Genomic DNA, 27,541 nt, shown 5'->3' with positions numbered 1-27,541 from the left:
TAGGCTTCTTGACTTGTACAGCATAGAGCACACTGTTGGCACTTAAATAATAAAAAAAAGCCATTTATAACAGGTAGATAAACGTCATGATAAGAATTCTTCCCCAAAACACCAGTGTTTTATTTAAAACATAATTTTAAATTGAATATATTTTTCTCTTTAAAAAGTAAGCTGATTTAAATTAAATGTGAAATTGGGCGAGATGATAAGGAGAGTTGTGATTGGAATTCAAAGCTTAAAGTATAGAGAAAAGAAACAAAGTGAGCCTGAATCTAATAATTCCAGACTATTTAAGGAAACAGTAGCAAAAGATAGTCACCTCAATTCACTGTCTACAGATAACGCTTCTTTTTCATAAATCAAGAATTTTTTTCCTTAAGTATCCTGTTTATTTATGGCAGTTTTCCATACCTGATGAAATGCCACGCCAATGTATTGTGTGTGTTTAAATTGAATTGGAACATTCTTATAAGTAGAGAGCTTGATTAATATCAGGAATAAAAAGTAATAGTTGTTTAGATAAAAAGTCCTGACAGAATAGAAATATAAGCATGAGGAGCCTGAATAAATCAATATAATTATTTAATTGCATGTGTAGGTTGTGCAGGTTCAGTATAACCTCCAAATTAACAAAATGAAGCGCTAACTTTAGCACACAGGAGGAAACTGGTTACAAAACAGTGTGTCTTAACAGTTAGCAATTACTAAACCCAGCATTCCTTCAGGATAATAATTAAACTGTGCATGTATAAAACAGTTAAAATTGATTTAAATCACTTGGATGTAAATCTGTCTGGCTTGAATTGAAATAAAGGTTTGTGCTGATGGAATTTTGTCATTGCAATCCACTAAATCAATTCACGTCAGCAAGCAGTACATGCGAGATGACTGAGACCTACCACACAACTCTGTGTGTCTTTGAGATTTGTACTATTTCTGTATATGAATTGATCTGGTAAATATATGGGGGGGTTGCTGTGCTTATTACTGAAATACATGTTGAAATTTGCATTTTGACAGAATCTTTACGACCATTAGAAGCTGATATTGATTTGGTAAGCTCTTCAAAGCTGAGGCCATATGTTCTGCTTCACTTCTGTAGCATGCCTAGCACACCTGTAGGTACTACCACACCACAGACAACAAAAAAAGGTGTTATTGTTACTATGGATAGAGTTAGCAACCAGATGATTTAAAGGCAACTGCCTCCTATTTCCCTGATAAACCCAGAGCTCCACATGAGTTGTATCCAGTGTGAGCCTGAATAGTAGAGGATGCAGAGGTGGCAACAAGCTGTCTTTGTATTCTCTTGATCTTTTGCAGGAATTAGGTAGGATGATGCTTAATATATCCTCCACTGCCTATGGATTCAAAGGCTTTTAGTAGCAATTAATAAAGTTGTGGAAATAGTTATATGAATACAACTATATGGATATGTATGAGCATAGGTGTATCCTGGATGGATATGATTATACCTTGGACAGTGGTGAGAGAATGGCAATGGACTCCATAAAGCAGAAGGTCTATTCTATTCTGTTCTGCTCTGTTCTGTTCTGTTCTATCCTATCCTATCCCATCCCATCCTATCCTATCCTATCCTATCCTATCCTATCCTATCCTATCCTATCCTATCCCATCCCATCCCATCCTATCCTATCTTATCCTATCCTATCCTCTGCCTTTCTGTGTTAAATGATTCTTGCCTTTCACTCATCCTGTAGAGATGTTAAGCATTGTAAAATGCAGGTGGCATTAGCCAGAGAGTAAAGTCCTGTATTTTCTTTTTTCTCTTTGAATACTATGGAGGCTAACACTCATGTTCTTTGGTGAACAAGATCCCTAGGGAACCAAACCCTTCCTCCCAACAAATAAAGCTTTAAAACACCAAGTATGGCCTGCTGTTATCATATCAGTGTGTTTGCATTTCCAGTAGGTAATATTGCTGTAAATAGTGCTACAAGTAGATCAAACCATGGTTTGATTAATTTGACATTCGAATTTGTCATCCCACTACCTAATGGTCTGCCTACATTTACAGAGCAACTGCAGTGTGAATACATATGCATGTGTTCCTGGTGTGCCTCAGCTGTAAATAACAGAAAGGCACTACTAAATGCTGTAAAAGCCTCTTAAGGACAGACTGTAGCAATTCTAGAGAACCTTGTCAAATACTATACAGTCAGAGGGAAACATGAAGTGTCTTGGTTTGATTGTGGCTGGGACACGGCAACACTTTTGTGGGTTGATTGGACAAAACGTCAGCTCATATACTGATGGATTGGACAAAATGTCACTTCACGTACTGGTTTCTGTCTCTCAGTTAAGACTGTGAAATCACCTATACTCCAGTGAGAACATAGCATTGAAATAAGGTGGAACACAATTTACATGGATTTATCATATATCTCTTCGTCTCAGCTACAAGCTTAAAAATCTTGCCTTCTTTTTTTCCACTGGTCTAGCTTTCTTTCCAGTCAGTATGAAGATGCTCAGTAAATGCAATCTGCTGTTCTGGAAGAAACACTGAGAGCATAAAGAGAACGTAATAATATCAGCTAGAGGGCTCCATATGTTGATGACAAGATATGGTATACTGAGAAAGAAATAGGATTAGAATTGTTCTAAGTACCTATGAGCCCCACATAATACTAGGAAGGAAATAACATTTTCTAAATGCACAGCACTGTGCCAAAAGTGCAGGTGAAAAATCTTTACTTGAGCACAGACAGATGGGAAGCTGAAGTTAAGATGGCATTGGAGATACACACTATTGTAATTTGAGATTATTAAAAAGCTCCTAGCAAAGCTCCCGAAGGGCCCAATCCTAAGCACTACCACAGAATTGATTGTAGCACTGATAAAGGAGTAAATGCCTGTTCCATGAAAAAATCCACTAATCCATTAGCAGACTTGCTTCCACTAATCAGAAGAATTGAAATTACATTCAGAGGTGAATGGAAGTGTTTGTTGGGATGGATATTGTCCACCTGTATTTAGTTCTTTTCCTCAAAAGAGTTGTTCAGAAAAGAACCAAAGGAAAAAAGTAAATGTTGGCCCTTTGTGAGCTGTTCTGTGCTAAGCTTTTACTGTGTAGGTCAGTGGTGGTAAATAAAACCACTTCAAAAGGCTGCAGCAGTAAGGTAAGATTTATCTGGGCAGTCGGGACTGTTCTGCATTGCAGTTGGCATCAGTACAAGAAATATTTGGAGATGATTATTCCTGGACTGGTCTATGGTTCGGTGTTAGCTCTAGCGTGAATATACTCCAGTTGTGTGTATGTACCGAGGTTTGATTACCTATTTAATCTCCAAATATATCAGGCTGCACTTCTAGGCAGTGGATGAAGTTGTCACTCACTGCTTAGGTAAAATACTATCTTCTGTTCAAACTGGTTTTAAGAGCCATATGTTGTTACATTTGTTTTCTTTCTATAACTGTGGACACTGGAAAAGAAGTATAGAGATGCCTCAGTGAACAGATGTGCTGGTAAGACAAATGCTAAATGCATCCACTAAGCAAGTTGCTGAACTTTTGATAAATCTTAATAAAACCCACTTTTTTTGCAACCAGGTTTTGTCAGATCTGACTAATTTTTACTACACCAAATTCTCATTGCCTCTGAGTGGAACTTGCTTGAATGAATATGGGGGGAAATCAGCTGAGAGCTTGGTGTTTAAACAACTGTGATACATTATATCCTGCCCTAAGAAATCATTGTAATTCAACAGAAGAGCTATGTTGGTGCTTAAGTGTAGCATGAATTCCGTCTACCAAAAAAGCCTTCTGCCTATTCTGAATTTTTAAGTCACGTCATCTTTCAGCTTAATGATCCTTTAATATCAGCCTGCCACTCTGCAGAATATCTCAGAAGTTGAGTACTTACATATACATGGGCTGTAGCTGTAAATGAGATGTCTTCTGTGGACCTTGGTAGCCGTAAGAGTCAAATCCACCTATGAAATCAACTGAAAGGGGGAAAATTGCTTTCATTAGCAACATCTTTTCAGAAGTGATAGGCACTATCATTCAAGAAACACTCAGGACACAGATTATTTTTGATAGCCCCCCTAATAATCTGTTAAAATTAGGCTAGCTAATTGTGGAGGTGCAGAAAAAGGGTAAAAAAGCCAGAGAAATGCAAAGTCCCTTTTAAAATTTTAAAACCAAATTAATTTTAAAATCACAGAAAAACAATGAGGGATTTATAACAGCCATCTGTCTACCAGAAATAGCCACACATCCCTCTTTTTCAAGTAGACCACCTCACTGGAGTACAAAACAACATGCTATTCAGATATTACAAATGCTGAAAACCATTTATTTATTGGCATGAATGCATTGCTTCTGACTGTGATTACTGTGTCTGGCTTGCTGTCATACTGTGGTTCAGTGATGTAGAGGAGAGAGCACATTGATCCGACTCTGTCTGAGAGACAGAAGTTTCTCTGATTCCCTGCTTTGACATTTGGGTTGAAATGCATGAACAGAGGGTTGGAACAATTTGTCTGAGCTTCAGAGATGAGGCTTCACAGATCTAAGGCAACCAGGATTTCTCTCAAGGCGCTGGAGGTCTGCAGGAAGGTTGCAGGGTAGGAGTTATTTATTAATTCACACCATTGCCAGATCCTGATGGTCTTCTCATATTTATTTTAAACAATTTCCAGGGCAATTCAGTCTCATCTGAGGCTGAGACCCCTGCTTCTCTGCTATAGCACTTGTTTTACACAGGTAAAAGTGCACCCTCTGCTTCCTTTGCACCGGGAAACCCAACTATTGGGTTATTTGGGCAGCTCTCATCCCTGAAACATTGTCTCTTACACAGCAGATGTGAACTTGACTTTACTTTGATAAAAAAAAGGGCCAAAGAGTTCAGGTATGGAGCTACATTTTTCACACTGCTACTGACAGACTGGCTCTGTGTACATTAAAAGCAAAAAAAAAAGAGAAAAGGTTCTTTGATAGATAACTTCTTGTGGATCTAAAGTGCAATAACGTTCACATAAAAATCACAACATGTAAATTTATAAACCTTGGTTTGAGAACTTTCATGGTAGTTGGAGTCCTTAACATTTGCATTTATGAGGTTATTTTATAATAAGATACCCCTCCCTCAATGTGTGCCACACTGAGCCACGCTTGTCAATGCAGTCACACACATTCCAGACATGTTAGAAAATCAAATTCTTGTACCCTTCTGTCCACCATTTACTTTGCAAGCAAAAAGCCACCAAAACACTAGGCTGGACTGGTACAGTATGTCTCCATTGCAACCACAGACATGTTGAATCTGTCATCCACCTTCTTCCCTGGCAAGAATGGCCCCTGCAGAAATAATTTAACTGATGCTGTTCTCTGTGACAGCATTATGTATACTCCTATCCCAGAATGATGTTTTACTAAATTAATCCCTGACATCTCTAATGAAGGAGGTTCTACAGTCTCTCTGTGTTGCCTTTCTCTGCACCTAACTTCCTAATGTCTAATTTAAATGTAATTTCCTGCAAATTAACTACTTTTCTACATTTTGGCCTTTTCTCCCTATGGATATGAAGACAAATGAGCCATTTTTTTCGTTAATAACTACTTTTAAGCATTTTCAAAAAGTATTTTCATGCTATCCATCTTTTCCAGATTTAAGCATACCTAGTTCTTTCAAATTTTTCTCACACCCTGTGTTTTCCAAGCATCTACATTTCCAAGCCCGAAGAGCCTTCTTCAGTCTACCCATGTTTCCCTTACAATGAGGTGCACAAATGAGGACTTACTGGAACAACTGTCATGTAGATCTTCTGTACATTACCTGGAATAACATAGTGGGGTTTTTTTTTGTTGTTGTTTTTTAATTTCTTTTTTCAACAACATCATACAAATGCTTAATAACCAGTTCCTTATTTTTATGTTTTGACACTAACTGTAATCTAGCCAAGTAGTCCATAGTTTATCTGAAGACACTTGATTGATTCTTCCCCACAGGAGTTTTTTTGCACTTGTCTGTATTGAATTTCATCTTGATTTCAAGCCACTTATCAAGATAATTTTGACTTCTAAGCCGATCTTCACAAGTGCTTGTACCCCTCCCAGTCTGGTTTCATCTGAAATTTTTACAAATGTTCTCTCCTCTATCATCCTTGCTGTTAACAAAAATAATGAAGAGAATTATTTCCCTAGCCGAGGTCCTAGTGGGATCCCATCTGAAATGTCATCCCAGCTGGTTGATAACTAAATTTCAAATAGAGTTTTAAACAATACTGCACACAACCTATGGCGACTGCATCTGGACAGTGCTTCCCTGGCCTGCTTACAAACCTTTCATTATGGTCAAAATCTTGCTAAAATCAAAATAAATGCCGTTTGTTGTTTCCTACTTACTCACAGTCTGTAACCATCAGAATAACTTTATTAGAATGTGATCATGTCTTTGGAAGCATACTAAGTTATAGGCACAGAACGAAGAATTCACTATAGGAATATTGAGTGAAGTGCTAGGCTGGGAGGAAATAAACCCCCTCTTATTAAAATAAAGATTGCAGCAAAAAGAATGGATGTGTCTTTGCTGTAGCTATGGTTTGTTGTTCTCTTGCTCAGTTTTCCTTTTTTTCTGACTCTTGACCTCTGACAACACAAGTCAGAAAATACCTGGGTTGGATTGAGCGTCTCCCTGGTGTCAACCCACGTCACTTTAGTGATGTTGCTTATACGCTTTTGTCTGGCTTTGCATTTCTTCTGTACTTCCCAAGACCCTTCAAGCAACCCGTAAACCATTATTAGAAGGCTCCAGACAGAGATACTCTGTTTTGCAGTCATGGGGCAAGAAGTCTTAAGGGTGATTTTAGGCTTGTTTTCAGAAAGCTAAACCAATACGTTAAGAAAAAGATTTCTTTGAGTAAAATGAGCTTATGTGGGCATGAGAGAAAGACGCATGCCGAATATCTCTGCATCTGTTGTGTCTTTGCCCTGTTGCACAGAGTAAACACAGAGTGTTAAGAAGTCAGATTATCAAGTGACAAACAAGGTGAGCTTTTAGAGACGTTTCTGTGTTCAACTGACAGTGGAAGTTCCCATGCGTGTAACCAAATGATGGCAGGGCAGAGAGTACTACTGTGACCTTGTTGTAGGCATACAATGGCTTCTTACACCCAACAACAAACTTTGAAAGGTAGGTAGAGGTAGGGAATAGAAAGTGAACTCCAATATAAAAGGATTTCAGTAATTTCTTTGTAGCAATGTTTCTTGATGGTGGCAGTTTCTCAGAGCTGCAAATCCCGCGGTGTCCAGACTGTGCTAAAAGCTCCCTGTGGACTCTGAGCTCGTTTCTTAAAGCATGCAAAACGCTGCCCTTTCTGCAGGCATTTTATCCTGGCTGTGCCTGAAAGGTCACTGAAAGTGTTGTACAACTGATACCTTCCTGGCAGCAGTAACATGAGATGAATAAAACAAGGCTCATTAGCTGAGTCGCTACAGAGGCTTCCATCCTCAACCTCATCCATCAAACACATTTTTGACTATTCTATTTTACATTCATCTTACATGTCACTGTATCAGAAGTGGGTCTTTTGTCATGTTTTGCTTTAGTAAAAGCACAAGTGCATATACAAACAAACACAAAATCCCATTCCTTTGAAATATCGGGTACCGAGATGCTTATTTTCCTAGCTGGACTTGAATAGGATAATAACAGTTCTATTTATCTGTAAAACGTGTCATAAGAAATTCAGCCTGAGTATTCTCTTCCTTTGCTGGTGTTAGGGGGCCTGTCAGGCATACGACTGTGGTTACAACTGTAACATAGACAGGACATATGGCTCAAAATAGGGACATATTTTCTACTACTAAGCACCCACAGGGATATGAAGTTTCAGGCTCTGTTCACAGGCCCAGTCCCTACCATCTCTGGTGTATATCAGAACAGGATGAAAGGCATAGATGCGTTTCTCATTTTTCATTTCTGGACGTCTGTGGTGTATAGAGGGACCATTAAACTGGGATGCACAAAAAAGACACCATTAGCATGGATGTGCATATGGGAGAAGGGAATATCTAGAAAGTTTGTAGTGAGAAACACTGAAGCTGATAAAAACAACAGATGCACAAAGAGAAAGGAAACTGTGTGGAAAAAAAGCAATAACATCTTCCTGTAGAAAGCAAAAGGAAAGATACTGAATAGAAACCAGAAGACTAGACAGTATTCTACTTTTAGAAATTTTCCTCTGTATGTTATAAATACAGAAGCACAATGATTCAGGTCCTCAGTTAATATATATATATTTATAGCTTCAGTGACTTAATTGATGCAATGATAATTTACATCAGCTTAGGATCTGACCCAAAGAGTCATTTAGGGCATATGTGTATGGAAACGTGACTGAGGCTATGGCTTTTCTTGCATTTAAGTAGGCATGCAAAAATCAATGCAGACTCGATATGAAAGGCTACAGAGTTTAGAAATGGGGAGGGGGATGAGTGGCTTTATCTGCAAAGAAAAGGAATGGGAAAGGTTGGGAAACAGCCATGTACTTGGCCAGCCTGTGACCTGCAGTATGGATGACTTCTTGACTGCTTTCAAATCCTCTCCTTACTTTGTTCCTTTGCTACTATTGTTTGTTTTGCTGATTATCTCATCCCTACCCTTGGTGCATGAGGCCCTGTCTCTCACAACAGTGAATCCACAGCCAGCACTCAACCCTGCCTTCACCCACAGTGGATGTGGGTGCCCAGGGCTCCTTCTTCAAAAGTGAAAATGTCTTTGGTAGTAATTCTATAATGAGGGTGATTTCTCTCACTGATTCCTCTCTCCTCCTTCACTTTGTCCATCTCCCTGATGAAGTAGCTTGGCTCCTCCAGCTTTATTAGTTCCATCCCAGACACCCTCATCCCAGACACCTCCTCATCTGTTTCCCTCCTCCCGTCTCCACTTGCTTCTCCGCACACCATCTCTCCCATTTCTTGTACAAGCAAATGGATAACGTAGTCCTCCTTTCTTCAGTTTGACAGCATATTTCACCCCTTTTACCATTCATTCCCCTTCTCTTTTACTACAGTCAGAGGAATTTTGTTCTGTAAGACTTCTGCTTGTCCCAGTAACAGGGTCTTTCTCTTGATCTTTTTTTTTGCATTTCCCTCCCAGTACTAATATATGTAAATTCCTTTCATAAAAAAATCAACCTCACCCTTACACCTGTTTGTCCCATTCTCCCCCCCCGATGGTTTCAAACACTTTCTGGAGCTACTTTCCTCCATTTCTGTAGAAGATTTTATCCCATCTTGTGGTCTGGCCCTTGCACGCACCTGGAACTGCAGTCAGATCACCTCTTCCTATCCAAATTCAGGTACTGGTAACCCAGCGCACACAGTCCTCTCCATGGTCATCCAGCCACCTTTTGCACAGCCATTTCTCTCTTTTTCCTGAAACCTTTGCCTCGCTGGCCTCTGCTGCCTCTTTTGCACGTGCTCACGTTCCTCCTCTCATCATTCATCTCCTTTCTTGATCATTCTCCCTCCAGCATGATGCTCGAGTCCCATAAGCAGTTACCTCTGCCTTTTATTTTTCTCCACCTCCTGTAAAGTGGGTAATTGCACTCGCAAATGCAAATTCCGCTGTTGTCGGCTCTCTGAGGTGTCATGGGGTACCTGGCTTGTGCTCACTCTGCTCCTTCTATACAAACTGAAATCTCAGCTTCTCTCTGTGATATTTACCCATGGATAATTAAACATCTATTCCAGTTCAGCACGACTAAAACCAGAACTCTGAGCCGCTCCTCCCTAACCTTCTCTGCTACCTCTCATAGTGAATGACGGCACTGGTATCATCAAGTCTGCCTGTCACTTGAGGGTATAAGTAAGATGGCAATTTTGTTTTGGGCTGTGCACAATTCAATTTCTGAAGATTATTTTTACATATTGAAGAGGACACAGCTGTAACATTTACCCAGGGCTCTCAGTGTCGAACATCACAAATGATCCTTTTTTTTTTGAACCCACCAAATGTGGAGTTCAGGAGACAAAAGCTGCAGGACTCATCTTTTTGGCCAGGTTACTCTTCTCTGCACCCTGCTACCGATTTAATCTTCTATATCACATCAAATAGAAGCTAAATCTTTTTACACTTAAAGACTTTTGTGGAGACTCCACATCAGTTTCTCCTCCTTCCAGTTCTAAAAGCTATATTCTGCCCCCATGCTGCCAGCTTGACTTGTAAAATTTCCAAACATTTTCTCTCCTTGTGAGAATGTCTTCACAAACAGTCCTCTTATTATTTTCCCTAAAACTCTTCTTTGCTCTGTTGGCAATAATTAGGTTGCCAATGCCCTTATATTCCTGTCTACCACAGTGAATAATATTTGCTCATATTTTCTTTGTGCTCACTTTCTGCCTGTACCCACCAGTTACCTGTTGTCTAATACATAGATTGAAAGCTCCAAGAAACAGGGCTGGTGTTCATGTTTGTACAGTGCTTGGCATCATGGTAGTCCTTAAATATATTCACGAGTCTAAAGCACTAAAATATCATAAAAAATTTACAATTACCCATGATAAAGGTGGTACCATTTAAAAAGTGCTAATGACCAGGGAAGCATATGTGAGTGTGCACATGGATGCTTCTTGCACGTGCATGTCATGACTGAACATATTTCCAGCGTGGTATAGCAGAGAGAGAACACATGGTGTACATGTGCGATATCTGACATGTGAGGTCTTAAGTTTATGTACACTGGCTCTGGAGGCCAAAGACTTGGTCCTCTGGACTGAGGCCTTGGAAGTGCCGTGATTAAGCTTCACTGCCACAGCAAGGCACTCCGCTCCACGCATAGCTGGGAGAGAGGAGAGATGGCAAATACGGTACAGGTAATAACAGCACTGGAGGCACTGCTGGTGCAGAAGTGAGTATGTGAGGCGAGAGCGAGCTGTGCACAAATGTTGGTAGCTAAAACCTGGCCAAACCGAGAAAAAAATGGAGGGGGGTAAAACTAGGCTTGGTTTTAATAACTTCAGAAATGACATATGGGAAAAAATATAAAAGAACATATGGGGACACCCTTGCTCCTGCAGCTCTGCCAGTATCCTGCTACCCTTCTTGCTGTTTGGTGGAGACACTTCCAAACACTTTAGCATTGCTGCCTTTTTATGCTGCGAGTATGGCTTGGTGGCTGTTCCACAATATAGCACACAGGAGGAGGTTTGCTTGAGTACAATCTCTATAAAGTTTGTTTACAATGATAATCAAATGTTATTGGTCTTTGTGCTGAGTGCACAGTGATTTAGACTTGCAAAATAGGATAGAGCCAAGCAGCAGGAAAGCAGGAGACAGGAGGGCATCCACCGATATGTGAGGCTGTGCCCTTCCTGCCGGCACAGGAGGGTTCAGAAGGACTTGGACGCTTGGTCCGGTTCTTGCGGTGCATTTCTGCCAACCAGCCAGTAACGGCCTGTGAGTGCTCTTAGCTCACCCATTTGCAAGGTGAAACTAAAACCCCAGATTTTTAAACCGTAAGCTCATGGCATTCTACATCTCATGGCAACCTACAATGACCACAGCAGCAACAAAGGGAAACCCCGACACAAATTGTGGTGGGGTTTCTCAGCTCAGATTCTGCCCTATTGACACTATTTCTATGCTGTTTACTTTTATAATAGTCAAAATGATTCTGTAATTTTTTTGGTTGACAGCAGCTTTTCCTCCAGCTTCTTCTCCTCTCATCAGATTTCTTCTTGGATAAGGGCCTGCAGCACCTTCTTCTGTCTCTGTTGCTGCTGATCCCCTGGCTAATTCTCTGATCAGCCCTCCTGAGACAAGACGTGGGACTGGGGAGGTACGCAGGTTTGTGAGACCTGGTAAGCACCACCTGGGGTCACGACCCTTACAGAGGTACTGACAGGGATCTCAGCCTGTTACTCCTTATAGTTAGGACCAAGCAGGGATGCAGATATTGCATTCAAGTTGAGCCCAGCTCATGGCTGTACCCAGCAGAAAATATCAAAATGAATGGTGCTGAGGGTCCTGAAGTTAGAGAAGCCAAAATGTATCTCAGACTCCCAGGTGGAGAAGGGGTCTGGTCAGTGGCAGAGCCTCAGGGCAGGACGCGAGGAAGACTATGCTCTGGAGCAATGCGTCAGCAAGGCAGGGCTGGCCAACAGCAGGAACCATGTTGAGGAGGTTGGAACCAGGGTCGTGGCTGAGCAGAAAGGAGCCAGGATGAAAGAATCCAGGAGTAACCAAGCAAGGGCTGGGAGGCACGGGTGAGGTTTTGGCAGCTGAAGGCAGAAACAGGGACCAGGGACAGGGCAGGCAAGAGCAAGAACCAGAGGTCAGGAGGAAATGGCTGGAGCAGAGCTGCAGCAATGAGAAATACTGGGCTGAAACAGTCAGCATTGCCTTTTGTATGTGATAAAAGCGCAGCGAGCCACCTGTCAAGCTTATAGACTTGGAAACAGGGGTGCAGTCAGGTAGGCTGCTGCTTGACTCCTGCAAGGCTTTGCAAGTTTTGTCCAAGCTTGCAGTGGGGCTTGTCCAATGCTCAGTAAAGAGTCCACAAAAGACCTGCACTCAGCTATGAGAACATTGATAGTCTGAAAAACAGATTATTTTTCTAAACTTGACAGACGTGGACACTGCTGGATAGTAGCCGTTTGCTTTCAAATTTTCATGTTTCAGTACTGAGCAAAAAAATACAGCCCTGCAATAGTTTTTGACAAATCATTCTAAGAATTAAAGAAAATGTGGGGTAGACTGAATTATCATAGAAGTTATCAAATGAATCGTTAGGAAAAATTGTTCTTAGCCAGATCATTGCTAGGGGCAAGCAATAAAGAGAGGAAAAAAGAAAAAAGGAGGAAAAAGAAAATTCCTGGGGCAGTGGCCTCCAAGTGTGACCACCACACTAATAAATTAGAATAAGAGTCATTAGTAGGTGCAGCAAAGTGGAGAATTAAGGCCCAAATCTATGAAAGTTAACAATCCAATGCTAATGAAGACCTATCTAGAAATTTAAAAAGGAAAAGTAATAAGGAAAACTTTAACAGAAGGCATGCTGATAAAAATAATTTAGTACAAAGCTATGTCCCAGGCATGTAGGAAACGGCAAGGAGCTCACATTGACTGTCTCGGGGGGGAAGACGCTAAGACTGTGGGCAGGTGTCTTTTCTAGGGACACTGGAAATGGTTAATGAGTCTAGTCCACCCGCTCCTCACTGCTCTTCTCCAAGACGTTGCTGTCCTTCAGTCCAGACTGAGCTCAGCCGGCCAGGACCTGCGGTCTTACACCCCCTCATTTTGGCTGAACTCCCGAGGAGGCTGGGAAAATGGGGTGGGGAAGCCCTGGACGGCCACCTGTGGCCTGCTCCTCCCCGAGTTGCCCTCTCTCCGTTGGGGCGAAGGTGGAGAGGCTCCCCTGGGCACAGCGCAGGAGGGCTGACCTCCACAGCCTGCCCTCCGCGGTCAGTGCAACGTAGCCGCGAACGACTGACATCGAAATGGAGTCTTCCACCAGCAACAAAACAATGGTCCGTCTGAAATCATTTTCCATGCAATTTTCAGCTTGTGGAGAGTCTCCAATTTTGCTCATTTTTCCTAGTTTTGAAGATGAGCTTTGTTTAATTTTTAAATGTCAAAACATTTCCATGGCCAGGAAGACCACGTCTTATTTAGTTGCGGCAACAACCGGAGTGTCTCTTCAAATCATCTGCGGCTTTTGTTGTCAGAACCGTCCCTAGTTACTACCTCATTTCTGCTACCGGTTTGACGCAACTGTGTGGGACATTGTTTCATGATCTGGACTTCTTTGTGTTCCTCTCCTGAAACAATTAATACATGACAAGACAAGTAATATTTTCAAAATGTTTTGGTATGAAATGTATTTTTCTTCATAAAAGAGATGTTAAGTGTTCATTCACTTTTCACACGTGCGGATCTTTTCCAACACTTCTGCAACACGTCTTTCTTGAAAAGATAAGATGTGTGTGGTGAATAGCTAAAAAAAATGATGCAAGGTAAGTATATCTCCCTGGCTGTTACAATACATTGATTTTATTAAGCAGTATCCCATTGTGATGAGCTGCTGGAATGGAAATGTTACTTCCTTCAAGCTTTACATTATGTTATTTAGATATTTTTTAAACTTGAGGTTGACAATCCCCACAGGAGGCGGTGATGGATGCCGGGGGAGTGGCAGGGAAGACAGCGAGGGAGAAGAGAAATTATCATAAATGGAGCCAGCAGCACCACCATTTTCCCCCGTGTGATTTTATTTATATATTTGCCACATACCACAACCCTGTCTCCTAGGGATTCCTTGAACATCAACTTCATTAGTTACGAAAGCAGCAATCCATAACCAATTTTCTTTTCATGTCAAGCTTGTTCATGTATAAACCCAGCACTTTTGTTGCAAACATTTGCAATTAATCCCACAAACAAAGAAAATGCAAATTGTACAGTCTACCCTAAGCAACCCTTCTGACTCAAGGCCCTGACCACCATCTATTATACACTAAAATGAATTGAAATTCCCACTTTGAGTCTAACCTAATTTTCTAGTGATAATAGGCATGGATTCCCAGAAGCATTCTATGCATCTAGATAGTAACGTCCTAATTTCCTTTCCTGGTAAATGTTTTAAATAAGATTTTAGCACCAAAGGAAATTAACCTTTAAATTAATTGTAATTATAAAATGCCATCACTGATTTTGTCTTCAGACTAATTACTTGCTATTATTTAAACAAACTGTACCTCCTCTGAGCTTTAAGTTTGTTTTTCTCTCTGCAGAGCAGTGCCAAATGATCACAGACCAGGCTGTGTAACGTCTACCGAGCCCTATGACACCTTGGACTGCTCAGGTCCATTTGCATCTCAAATGCAGCCAGTTTCACTTGTCGTATCTTTCTGCCATAGGCTTTCCCCCTTGCGCTTCAGCCTCGCACTCTGCAGCTCAGATATTTTCAGCCTGTGCTTTCAAACCAGCAAGCACGCCTTGTGGGATGCGGAGTGTCTGTGCTCTGCGCCGGTGAGAAGGAGATGCTCAACACCAGCCTTCTGCTCTGCAAAAGGTCCCCTGCAAGGCAGGACATGACTGGAAATAATGACACAGGAACCAGCTATTGATATGTGCAAAAGGTTGATGCTGTACCTCAGGTTTCAGCAGGGAATTTCTCAGGGAATTTCCTAAATGTTCCTGGCGGCACTGCAGCTTTCCAAGGCAGCTCTCTTTAGGATGACAAGCATGAGGCAGTAACATGGGATTTCAAAGTCTTCTCTCCCTCCATGCTTCCGTCAGCATCCTGACAGCCAAAGGCATCCCATTTCCCTCTCTTTGGTTTACTTAGTTCACGTAGTAGTCACCACACTAAATGAAATAACAGATACAGCTTCTGGCTTTTACTAGCCAAAGGCTGTAAATGGGAGAGTGCAGCTGAGCAAAACCAAGACGTAGCTTCAGCTTTTGTAGTGTGTTCATTGAATTCTCATTCATGAATGACCTATTCAACGGCTGGAGAACAACTGTGTTTTAAATATTGGCTTGTATTTGTTTCTATCCTATTATTCTGCACTGGCAGGGCTGCCGTGCACTCTGTGGCTGTGGTGACACCTTTCAGCTGGTGGTGAAGAGACCTGCCAGGCTGCCCAGGACAGCAACTTCCAGAGATGCCTTCAAGTACAGCCTTGACAGCAGAAAGATGGTTGCAGCCATCTTCAGCCATCTCCCTCAGCCTTAGTTTCTGCTTCCTTCCTATCTTTCTCTTGCCCTGGTAGTCTCAGGATTTGCAGCCATATTTCCCAGAAAATGGGAAGGGAAGTAAGGAAGCAGAATTAATAGCCAAATGTTTGCTACCAGTTTCTCTTTGTCTTTGTTTTAGAGATTTTTAAGCAGGGATGGAAGCCGAGGTACTATTTCTCTGTAATGTCTCGCTAAGCAGATTGTGAAAAGCATTTGGCACAGAAATAAAAGGATACCTGAGCGTATTCTGCACTTCAATAGTGCCTTTCATCCCAGAAGCTCAAAGTTATGAAGCAACACACCTGTAAGTTTGTCCCTGTCATTATTTCCGATTTTAAATATGGGAAATAGAAGTATGGAGAGGTTAAATAACCTGCTGAAAGGTGGAAGGCAGCCTGTAACAGAGCTAAAAATAAAAGGCTTTTCTACCTATCCCATATGTTTGTCAAAATTTCACACCTCTCACATCTAACGAATTTAATATTGTCTTTTAAAAGAAAATCTTTGTCGTCACCTTCATACTTCCCAGATCAGGCCTAGGATCCCAGAGTGGATTGTTGTTTGGCACTGAGTTTATTGGCACATAATTGCTATGCTGTATTGCTCACCAGTAGATATCTCCTATCTGGGGTATTGTCTTCCTGAATGTTTTCAGTAACTCAAATAGATTCTTGAATTCGAGTTTTTATGGTGGGAGGGGAGTGAAATAATTTTAAAGTGTTATCTAGAGCTTTACTTCTGTGCCAGATATCACCAAAACCTGGGCTCAAGAGAATATGCGGCAAAAATCTCCTTAACCCAGTTACAATTTCTTTTGCTTTCCAGTTTACCTGGTAACAATGCCAAGAGACAAGAAGATAGTGTATGTGCAAGTTGGATCCCTGCTAGCATGAGAGAGTGCAAAGGTTGTACCTCATGGCACTCGGAACAGTCAGGGCCATATTTATTCTCTGATTGCCTTGCCATTGTGTTATGGTAGGTAAATGCAGTTTCTTCTCCCTCTCTGGGTCTGCCAGGGAGCTTTCTGGATTAGGATTTCGCTGTGGGACACAGACTGAATTGGTGATTTTCTCTAGGCTGGGGTTCCTTCCCAGCCAAAGCTGTCCCTCTAATAACAAGCCAGTCCCCTTTCCCTCAACAGAACCTGCAAGGCAAGTGCAGAATTCCCACTTCAGTAACCCAAGTTTCTTTTTTAATTGCTTACAGACAAAAAGCCCCAGGAGGATGATGCTTTATTGCTTACATTCCAGGGTTTTTCACAAAATATCTGTATATTTAATAACATTCTCAAAAATACATTGAATTTTCTTTTAGTAAGGCAGTAACAGCTTATAGCAGGGAGCCAAATTGCTAGTGAGGAAATGCACATTAAATGAACATTTCAATGTTATTAAAAATAATGTGCAGCCTTTGAAAAATGCAGGCCTAATACGATTTTGGAAAACAAATGAGGAGCTCCGATAAGTTTACAGTCGTTGAATGCCTCCAAGTAATGATTGTTGCTGACATTTTCATGCTTTATTTTTAATTGCTGCAGCTAATAATGCTAATGAGGTAAGAATGACAATGGCTTAGGCATACCAGTGGTGATAGTGAAGAGGAGAGCAATGAGTCGGCAGCAGCCCTCCTGGGCACTCCCTCGTCTTTCCCAGATGGAGACCCAAGGCGCCCCAAGCCTCAGAGTTCCTGCTCCCTATGCAGCCACAAGGAACGTGATGCAGAAGGGACCTTTGGGAGCAACAAACCACCACCAAGAGACGTAGCTGGGGAAAAGCCAGCCAGAGATGGGTGCACCCAGTTAGAGCACTGCTTGGGACTGTACCAGGAGGGAAAGCAGCTTCCTCTGTAATCCTTGGTGCAGAATTAACCCAAAGCAGATTGTTCTCATGAAAGGTAATGCAGACTTGTGCTTTGATTTAGGGGGCCTGCTGCTGGATTTATTTGTTGTGTGAGTAATTAAAGACTCTAGACTTGCTGATTCAGCCATAGTTATGACCCTGATTTGATCACTGTATTGTTCCATTCCTAATCCTTTAGTGAAGTTAGAGCAGGTTAATCTTAGTGAAATGTTTTCTTAATTCTGCCCTAGCTCATTTGTTCTCTTAATAAAATCTGCATAAAGAATGGAGAAATAGTAATTCTTTCAGATTGTTCCAATTACACTGAAAGCAAAGCTAATTCAGCCAAAGCAGCTTAAGACCAACTTGATTCTGTTTCTATGGTTGAGGCTCTGTGCTAACAGAAGATGAGGCACCTTCTCTGCTCTGGTGTAGTGTCAATAGGTTCCTCAGGTTAAAATCTGGAACTTGCCCATGTCTGGATGTTGGATGTTGCATGACTTTTTCTCTATTCTCATGACTTGCTGCCCACTCCTGCCAGGCTCAGTGTTTTTGCCTCTTTTGCTCCTCGTCCAGACTGCTGTTGCTCCCATGGCCCATTAGCAAAGCAGCAGAAATGGAATTGAGTGCATGGGTGGTCACTTTGTCCATCCTGAGGAGCAAAAGCCTTTTCCTGTTGGCTCTGTGTCATCATAAAGGCTTTTTCTATTGACTGTGTCCCATTAGACAGGACTAGTGGCTAAATGCCCCTTTGGTGTGACCCAATACGGTCCTTATTGTCCTCTGCGATTGGCAATGCAGCATCTCATTTTTACAGGCATGAGTGGTCCTGAAAACCAGAGCTCTAGATTTCTCCTGTGATGTCTGTGAATATAGAGGTGGGTAAGATGACGGCAGTGTCTCTCTGTTCTTCATGGACCACTTGAGCAGCTGGGAAAGCAGGGCAGTGGGGTGGGAGAGCTGCTTCGTGATGACTGGTTTTACCAGAGGATCTTTCACAGCTGACACATTTTGAGCACACAGGGGGAACACCAGCTGCTAAACTCCATGCAAGCACAAGCCCAGCCTCACCCCTTACCAGGTATGGGTGCTAGGCAGGGGTTGGTAGGCAGCAGAATAAAGCTTTTTTTTCTGCTATACTAGATGTCCAGCAAGTCTGAGGGAGGGAGTACACTGTGGGCAGGAGGGCTGCCTTCATCCCTCTCTGCCACAGAGCTTGCTCCATAGCAGCATGCAGGCGTGAGGAACTGGAAAAGTGGAAGAGGAGACTATGGGAAGAGTCTATGGGAAGAGATCCCCCAGCAAGGGGATCTGAAGTGATCTTAGACCAAAGACTTGCATGTGTAGGAAGATCTGGTAATGGCTCTGGAACACATTCTGCTTTTCCTGAAAGCTTTTCTCCTTCATACTCACTTGATCCACATGAGACGACCTCATGCGTGAAGGTACTGAGGTAGTTACGCTTAGGCATCTTCCTCTGGAGTATAAATACTAAATAACATGGCATCCATAATGGATACACTACTTCTCAGAGGAGCACAATAGATGGATGTGCTGCCAAAAGGGAGGGAAAAGGTGAGAGAACGTATCTAAATGGAAAGAAAATAATCTAAAATTAAACCCAAGCAGGAGGTATCTGTACGGCCTGCAGCTCCTGGCTGGTGCAGCGAGCACTGGGCACATGTCAGAGTGGATGTCTGCGCAGAGAGAGAACCAGAATCATTCTTACTCCCTGTTAAGTCCAGCCTTTCAGTAGAAATTAAAGCTGCTTTAATTTTATGATACCTCGAGGGGCCAAACCCGTTCCGAGCATTATTATAGTGTTGGGACAACTTGGCCACAGAAGTTCCCTTTTTCTTTTTTTCCCCAGCCACACTTCCAAACCTGACCAGAGGTGAAGCTGGGGTGCCTGAGCTTGAGCTGGCTTTGTTGTACTGGGTGGGGATTTGCTCCGGTACCTCAGAGAGATGCTCACAGATGGGTAAGATGGCTCTTTGGCTGGAAGAGGAGTCCTGGCTGAGGTGTACTAACAAAATAATAAAAGCCTCAAAATAGGCATGATGACGGCAAGAAAAGGTTCAAAGAAGCGTGACGATCTGTGGCTTCTGAACAACAGGGAGCTCCCGCCACAGCGAGCAGAAAACAATACTCATATTGGCCGTGGCACTTTGCTGCCAGGAATGCCACTTTACAGACCGCGGGAGAAATCTCTCAGACGTGCTCCGACTTCTGCGCTTGTTTGGTGAGCCAAGTCACAAGTCCCTTCCTCGCTTTTTACTTATTGTCGTGCCCTGAAGCATTACAGGAGAGTGAAAAAAAGACTTAAGCCCTTAGAAGAGAGGGCAGAATAGTATTAAATGGGATTTTGTTTCGGGGGGGCAAAGAATCACTCCTCCAGCTCTGTAGATAGTGAAAGCACTTAACAGGAAAGTAGGAGAACGCACATATGACTGGATCCTTCCCTAGAAAGACAAGACCTATCTGTGACATTCCCTTGCTGCACCCACCTGCCCCAAACCCCTTTCACTCTTGTGCTTTCCTCGCCTCTACAGAAACACAGGCAACTGAAATGAGCGTAGTTGGAAAGACCTCCGAAGTGGGGTTTGATTTCGGCACTAAATCTCCCCTTGACGGCTCACAGTGGCACTGTATTGCCAATAGATTATAGGGTTGCGGCTATTTTCTACGCAGGAGAACACACAAAGGAACCCCCACCAGCCCTAGCAGCGCTCTCAATCAAATAAAAACCCTTTAGCTTCCTGTTGCAGAGCTCTCGCTAGGATTCATGTATATTTTATCAAAGTTACGTGCCGTTCTGATGCTTGTTTCTAAAGTGCTTTAGTATGAATCCCAAGATGTACTGAAATGCTGCAGTGGCCCTTTTTAAGAAATCAAGGTTAGAGTAGGGAAAAAATGAAATGGCTTGACTCCATAGCATGTAATAAGAGCAAATTCTGCTCAACAGGCTTCTATTGATATAAGTAAGCAGAAGAAACACAAACATACATCTATATGAAATCGTTTCGCTCCTTGTAATTGTACCCTGGGAGCAGCAGGAACAAAGAGGAGCTCCACAGTTTCACCTCTCATAAATGAAGGTCCTGCAATGATCTAGAGCTATTTTTTTGCCAGAAGTGCTTTTACAAGCCAACACCCAAGGCAACACAGAAGAGCTGTACCCTCAGTGGTAACCAATTACTGTGAAGATAGTTAGTAACAATCTGGAATAAGAAAAAAAAAAAAAGTGCTTGTATTTACCAATTGGGATTTTTGCTTTTTTTATTTTACGTCTTAAGCTTAGCTGTAAGGAAGAAAAACTGCAATGATCTTTTCAGAAGAAAGGAGTATGTATTTTTAAAGCTTCATTTCACGACTCCTTTGTCTTTTAGGTACTTGCAAATTTTTGATCAAGAAGGATGGACAGAAAGCATGATCTAGCTATAGTATAATAAGGAATTTAGGCTGAAATCAGCAAGAGCCAGTATAGTGGAGGGGTGATTTAAAGAAAAAGAATTCATTTTATACGTAATAAAGCTTTAGTACTTACAGCTGTCCTCCTCTTCAGTAATACATTTCACAACATAACAGGCATAGATGAAGCCCGCCAGCTGAAACAAAATGTAATAGCGTCAGATGTAAAGCAAATACAATAGAAAAACAAGGGTTGGTTTTAGAAAAGCAACAACAGAAACAGAAATAACAAAATTCACCAGAGTCTGTTTGATGAGGTAATGACAATTCCTCACAACAGTTTGGTAATTCTAATTGGAAATAGTGAGGGGAATTCTGCATCTTTCTTGAAAAACACACTTGTCAATAAAACTTCAAAAAATGGATAAAATTTTTTCCTTTACCAAATTGGCTTATTTTTAATTATTGAAAACCAGAAAACCAAATGAGTGGTTGGATGGATGGACTTTCAGCCACTGAAAATGTAAATATTTCTGTCAAAATCAGATTAGTTATCCAACAAAACCTGACCCTCTGGCAGAACTCTGTTTTTTAGCAGAACCTTGCCAGCTAAACTGAGGACGAATTCAGTGCACTTGTAAACCGTGATTTTTATAGTGATATAAATACTGTGATATTTTATCACTTGAAATTAGGGCTGTGGATTAGTGGGACTTGTTCCTCTATCTGCAATAGCCCCCAAGCCTCAAGACATATCTATCGGTTTGGACGGGTCTGGATGTGTTTACACCAGTGTCTCTTGCTGCGGCTGGCAAATTCCTGTCTTGTTCCCTTCATTCGTCTCCTCAGAGCATGCCCAGAAATGAATTGTAAACAGAAGCAACAGGATTTAAAGAAAATGAAAATCTGGAGTGTTTCTCAAGTACCATAGTAGATTGCCTACCCTACACTACCACCTGAAAAAATAAAAAAAGGGAATAAACGGTTCATATGACACATGCCGCAGGCCAAGTATCATATGAGTCCTCTGCAAGTCCCTCCACCAAGTTGTCATTGCTGAGAAGTCACACCAGAAGCAACAGAACAAATACTGGAGCAGCAGCATGTGGATGATCTTTGAGGTCTCTTCCAACCATAATGATTCTATGATTCTATGTGTGGCATGCTTTACACGGCTTCCCTTACATGTAGATCTGGAGACTTTTCTCTACTGATTGCCAACAAACCATTTTTCATCCTTTAGCTCATCACTGAAGCTTGCATGGTAGGACATCAAAAGAATTTAGGTTGTTTGATCTCTTTGTAGTGAAAAGTGAGCTGTCCTGTCAAAATGTGTTATTCTGTACAGGTCACCTCACAGACAGCCTTTCATGAGCTGCAAACCCAGCTGTAGACTTTGGAAATTAGCTCTTGATATGGATAATAAAAATGCCTAAAGGCTCCAGCCAGGACTGAGCTCTCTGGGTGCGCGGTGCAAACCCCATAATCTCTGGCTGAGGGAGATGATGATCTTAAATTCAGATAAAGTAATCAGTGAGTTGGACAGTAAAAGGTGAAATCTGAGAGAAGACCATGTATTGTTATGAATGCTGGCTAGTGCAAACGGCTTTTTTTTTTTTTTTGTTAATCCAAAGCACACCTACAATCACTGCAATATTGTGGGTTCTTAGAGTCCTTAATATTACCCATATCCATGAAATGCAAACAAATCCATTCTGTTTCCTAGTGCCTTCATACCTGAGGCAGTGACGTGTCTAATTTACTCCAATTCTTACACAGATATTCCTGGTGTTCTGTCCATTTTCTATGTAGAAAGCTCTTCATAGCTATGAATGCTAGCTTCTGTACGGGTGACAGATGGCCAAAGGGTAAAAAAAAAAAAAAGCCAGCCCCAAGATTTTTCTGAAGAGATCAAGACTTGATTTGGAGATCACACCGCAGCCAGCATGGATGTTGTTTGCTAACTGCTTAAGTTCCTGTTGGGAGCTCAGAAGCTGCATTACAAGAGAACTAAATCATTAATTTTGTCATTTATTATAAATCTGCCTTATAGTGCTGCTGAGAAGATTTTACACCGGGGAAGGATGAAATATTCACTGCTGGACACAAAGAACTCACTGTACCAAGAACAGTGGCATTCAGCTAATATCAGCATTTCATCTCTGTTTTATTGGATCTTTCCTTTGGTTTCTTGGCTTCAAGACAGAAGGCTAATTTGCTCCACTGACTTATGCCCTGCATAACCCCATTGACTTCAATGACTTTACATGAGGTTTAATTCAGCAACAAATTAGGCCCAGAAAGGTTGTTCATAAATGATTTCATTCTTGAATGTGAACCTTGGCTTAATAGTTTCTCTGTTCTCTTTTACAGACCATCAGATCCAAGATAGCTGAGTAGTTGCATCTCTAGTAGGCCGCAGTGGTAAAACTTTTCCTGTAACACAGTTCAATACTTTACTATCTGCTAAACCACCGCAGGTTCACATGTTATTAACTAAACTTCTCTCACAAAGCATAGCAAACAAACTGTGCCATAAACCGTGCTTACAAGTGATCTTTTAATTGTATTCAGTTGCATCCCTTAAATGTCTAGGAAACTCCTTTGATATGTAAGTAAATCCTACAGCATTTCATCAGATGAGCTTGCTGATTAAAAGAGTGCCTTAAAGCTAGAAATTGTTCTGTTCTAAGTACAAATGGAAGTTTGTTTCCCATGGGATAATCAGAGCTCATATAAACATCCCCTTCTCCCACATTTATCCAACCCTTTGTTGGTACACATAACAATTTTGTTTTAATTTGAACATCACATTAGTTTTGTTTTGTTTTTTTTTTTTCTCTTTTTTAACCAAGCAATTTATCAGTTCTGATCCAGTGATGGCCAAAGAGATTTATCTTCTAATTGCATGAGCAGCAGAGGGCACATACTCAGAGCTGAGGTTCAGAATTAAAAGCAGCAGTTTTTACTTTGAGGATGATCAACGGTCTGAGCCCATGGTGACTACAGAGACCTCTGGGGTGGCAACCAGGAAAATTCTTCCTCCCTGGTGGAACAGGACTTTCTGTAGGAAGGGTACAGCTCATCTGTGCATATAGCAGAGATTCTCTGGGGACCAGTAGGCTAAAATTGTTAAGGAATTCCCCCATAGATGAGGAGCTCTCACAAAATTTGCCACCTTTCTTATAGTGCAAGATGCATTTCTTTGACCTTGCTTCTCTAAGAAAAACACAGTGCAATGTACCTGTGTACAGCACAAAGTATATAAAATAAATTCCAAACAAAACACTTCACTAAACACACTCCTCCCTTGGAGAAGAAAATGAGAAAAAAAAACAAAACACCCAAACCCAAATGATACAGGTTAGTCACATCGCTTAATATTTTCCTGGGAAGCCCTCAAACACAGCAGTGCTGAGTGCAGTATGAGAATTACACAGAGCAGAGTCTTCCTGATTCAGTATCTCAGAAAGATTTTTATCTTATGTGAGAAGGAAGGGAATGAGTCCTCAGAGATAAAGAGAAGGAGCCTGACTATCTCAGAAAATCAGTTTAAAACCAGGAAAGCTAGCTTGAAAACTCCTGTTGCTTTGCATTTTTTCTTTCTTTCTTTTTTTTTTTTTAAATTTTTTTTTATTATCCAAGCTTTCTTTTATAAACCATGTAGCGATAAAAAGAAATAGGTGCAATGAACAGAAGATCAGATCTGGATCCCAGACCCATCCAGATTAGGTACCTACATCTGTCCCATTCACATTTTAATGCTGTAGTACGGGCCTCTGGAGGAGAAGGACCCATTAACAACACTCCTGCTCATTTATATAGTGATTAGCTAATGCGTGTTTTTATGAACCTCATTTTCTGCAGCTTGAAAAAATCTGCTCTTTGCAACTTTCCCTGATATGGCCATATGAAAGTGTAAATGAACACTGTCTTTCTAAAAATGACACATCGCCCATCCCTGCACCAGCCCCTTGGGTGTTACTTTGATGGCATTTGATGACCGTTTTTATACACAATGATCTCAAACACTTCTAAAATTGTTTTTTATTTTTTTCTCATCTAGAAACACCTTGATAAAACCATCATTCCTTCTGCCAAGGGAAAAAATGAAGACAAGCAAAAGCCTAAAATAAATCAGCGATTTAACAGTACTACTGAAGGTTTGGCAATGAGATTAATTATGGAATTAAGTTAATGCCCATATTGCCTTATTATAGCCATATAAGGCAAACAAAAAAAGAGACAGAGTATTCCCTACCCAAGTCAGCAGTGTCCTGTTACACTGCTACAGACTTTTTGCAGATCCTGAGTTTTCTGTGAGTGTACTTCCAGACTTGCTCAAAATGTCAAGTGGTGTGATCAAACTTAATCAGAATTGGTATTGATCAAAATCCTGTCTTGCTATTTTTTCCTCACTTCTTTTATGGAGATGAATGTTTTCACACACTGCAAATAGCACCAGATTTGGGAAAAAGGCCATTATATGAAAACCCATCATTCCTGGTCAAGGTCCCCACCTTTCCCTCTTTTAAAGCAATATCTATATAGATAATTATTAGGAGTTATCTTTATTAAGCTGGACACCTGAAATAAAAGAACAACATCAAGGAGGAAAGAAAAACTAAAAGTGGGTAAGATCTGAGTGGGGATAAGGTTATGAGGAGAAGGCTCAAGATGAAGATGAATGAGTTAAGGGTTATGGAAATAGTACATGGTCTTGGCTTCACTGAATGAGCATGTTTTATTCTATCACTGGACTTTGTTAGGAGAAACGGACTTTAGACTTAAAACCCACAAAACCGTTGTGTTTTCCTATGCAAAGATGTTACAGTATCTTCTGAAACAGCTAAGGCTTGTGTATTTACTTTTCATTATTAAATTTTTGCAGGATTCTGCAAACACTGTGGTTTTAAGACCTCAGCAAAAAATGATCTAGTTCAAGCAATAATAATGCAGAATTACATAGAGGTTAATTTTGGCACTGGGAACTTTATATTGTAAAGCTGTGATGTTACAAGTCTACCCATGTGCAATTTAGTCATATTTCTTAAGCTTACATGGGGCGGCACATATAAAGCCTTTGTAATGCTGTGCATTTAAGGAACAGTGTTTCTTAAAATGGATTTTTGGAGGTTGGGGAGATATATATATTATGAGCAACAGAAGAACTGAAGAACTACTATCTAGAAAGCTTCCAGTGTATCGATTCTTAGAAAAATCATACTCATTGCTTAGCAGAAAAGGTGAGATAGAGACCTTTCCCTCAATATCCGTAGAATTCAGTCAGTGTCATGGGGGTTCTGAAGCTGCCCCCATAAAAACCCTTTCAGGCACGGTTTCACTGCCTGCAGCCGTGCCGCGTCGGTGACTGGACATCATTGCTAGAGTTTGATATAAAACTCAAGCTACATTCCATGGAAAATACTCTGTTGGGGTACGCTTTTATTTGTGCTTACATTTAACGTTATGAGAACTCTGTCATTCCTCCGAGTTTAACTATCTTCCGTTGTAAAAGGAGCATTGGAAAACTATTGATGTCAGGCCAGATTCCTGATGGGGAATCTAGACTGTGTGGCCTTGCAGTCATTCTTCTACAGAATTAACTATCTATGTGTTGTCTGGGAAGAATAATTCATTAGTATGGCCAAGTAGCTTTATTCTGTGTAATAAAATAATTATTAAAGAAAGATGATGCTAAATTAGCATGTTCTCAATAGTATGTAGTGGGCAATCATGAAATTTAAAACCAAACCAAATCAAAGTCGTAAATTCATAGCCTGTGTAGTTGTCAAATCCTTTTTCTTTCCTTTCTTAAGCTGAAAGCTGCCCCAGAAGTTTTGGATTTTTTTTTTCAGCAGGCACAGTAAAAACATGAATCATAAATACAGATAAATCTAGACACACTGGAAAATAGAAGTGTGACAAAAATTGCATTTATTTCAATGAGTGCATCATAATGTTTTTTTATACCAGCTGTCTAGAAGATGCTTAGCATAAAGTCTTATTTCTCAGTGGACTATTCAATTTTCTGGCGATTTCCTTTTTGTATAAGCATTTGAAGATCACCGTGAAGATCTGCTAGACCATATAGTGCTGCTGGGCACTTGAGAGTGGTTCTGTCTTGTTCAGGGCAGCCATTCCCTTAGCGTCTTCCCTGGTAAGCTTTTTCACCTGATGAATTGAAGAGACCACAGGGGCACTGAAAATCACAGCACTGTGGCTTGTCAGATAAGAGCTGTGCAAACCTTTAACAATAGTAGAAAGCAAAAGATACTTACCTGTTTTGAAGCTGTATTACAGACACTCGGCTTGACCTAAATTTCCTGAAAGTTTAGCGAGACTTTTTTGCAAATGTGACCTAAAACTTTCTATGAATCTTCCCTCTTCCTAGGTTATTTCAGTGTGATTCATGCTTTTGATAACCACATGATATTTCGCACTTTTCTGTGATTCCATCTCACAGCTAAAGAGGAGGATATCCTTTTTCCTGCTTCAGACATCAAAGACAATGCAAAATACAGGCGCTACCAGCTTGTACGAGAGGGAACTAGGGATCGCTTATCGCCAGCCCCTGTGTTAA

At 41.1% G+C, this 27,541-nt stretch overlaps 1 protein-coding gene across 1 annotated transcript; it reads right to left on the bottom strand.

Annotated features, from left to right (window-relative positions):
* Positions 1-3,879: 3,879 nt before the first annotated feature.
* LOC104166089 (sodium/potassium-transporting ATPase subunit beta-1-interacting protein 2) lies at positions 3,880-21,155 on the bottom strand (the record flags this gene model as incomplete). Its single annotated transcript, XM_009705911.1, has 2 exons — positions 3,880-3,965; positions 21,095-21,155. Coding segments are annotated over 2 exons (147 nt in total), but the record flags the coding sequence as incomplete, so codon positions are not given.
* Between the last annotated feature and the right edge of the window lie 6,386 nt (positions 21,156-27,541).

Source organism: Cariama cristata, unplaced genomic scaffold (genome assembly GCF_000690535.1).
Source record: "Cariama cristata isolate BGI_N322 unplaced genomic scaffold, ASM69053v1 scaffold18618, whole genome shotgun sequence".
In the NCBI taxonomy this organism is placed as follows: domain Eukaryota; kingdom Metazoa; phylum Chordata; class Aves; order Cariamiformes; family Cariamidae; genus Cariama; species Cariama cristata.
The sequence above is the reverse complement of the archived record's forward strand: the minus strand, read 5'-3'. Positions and strand labels throughout refer to the sequence as shown.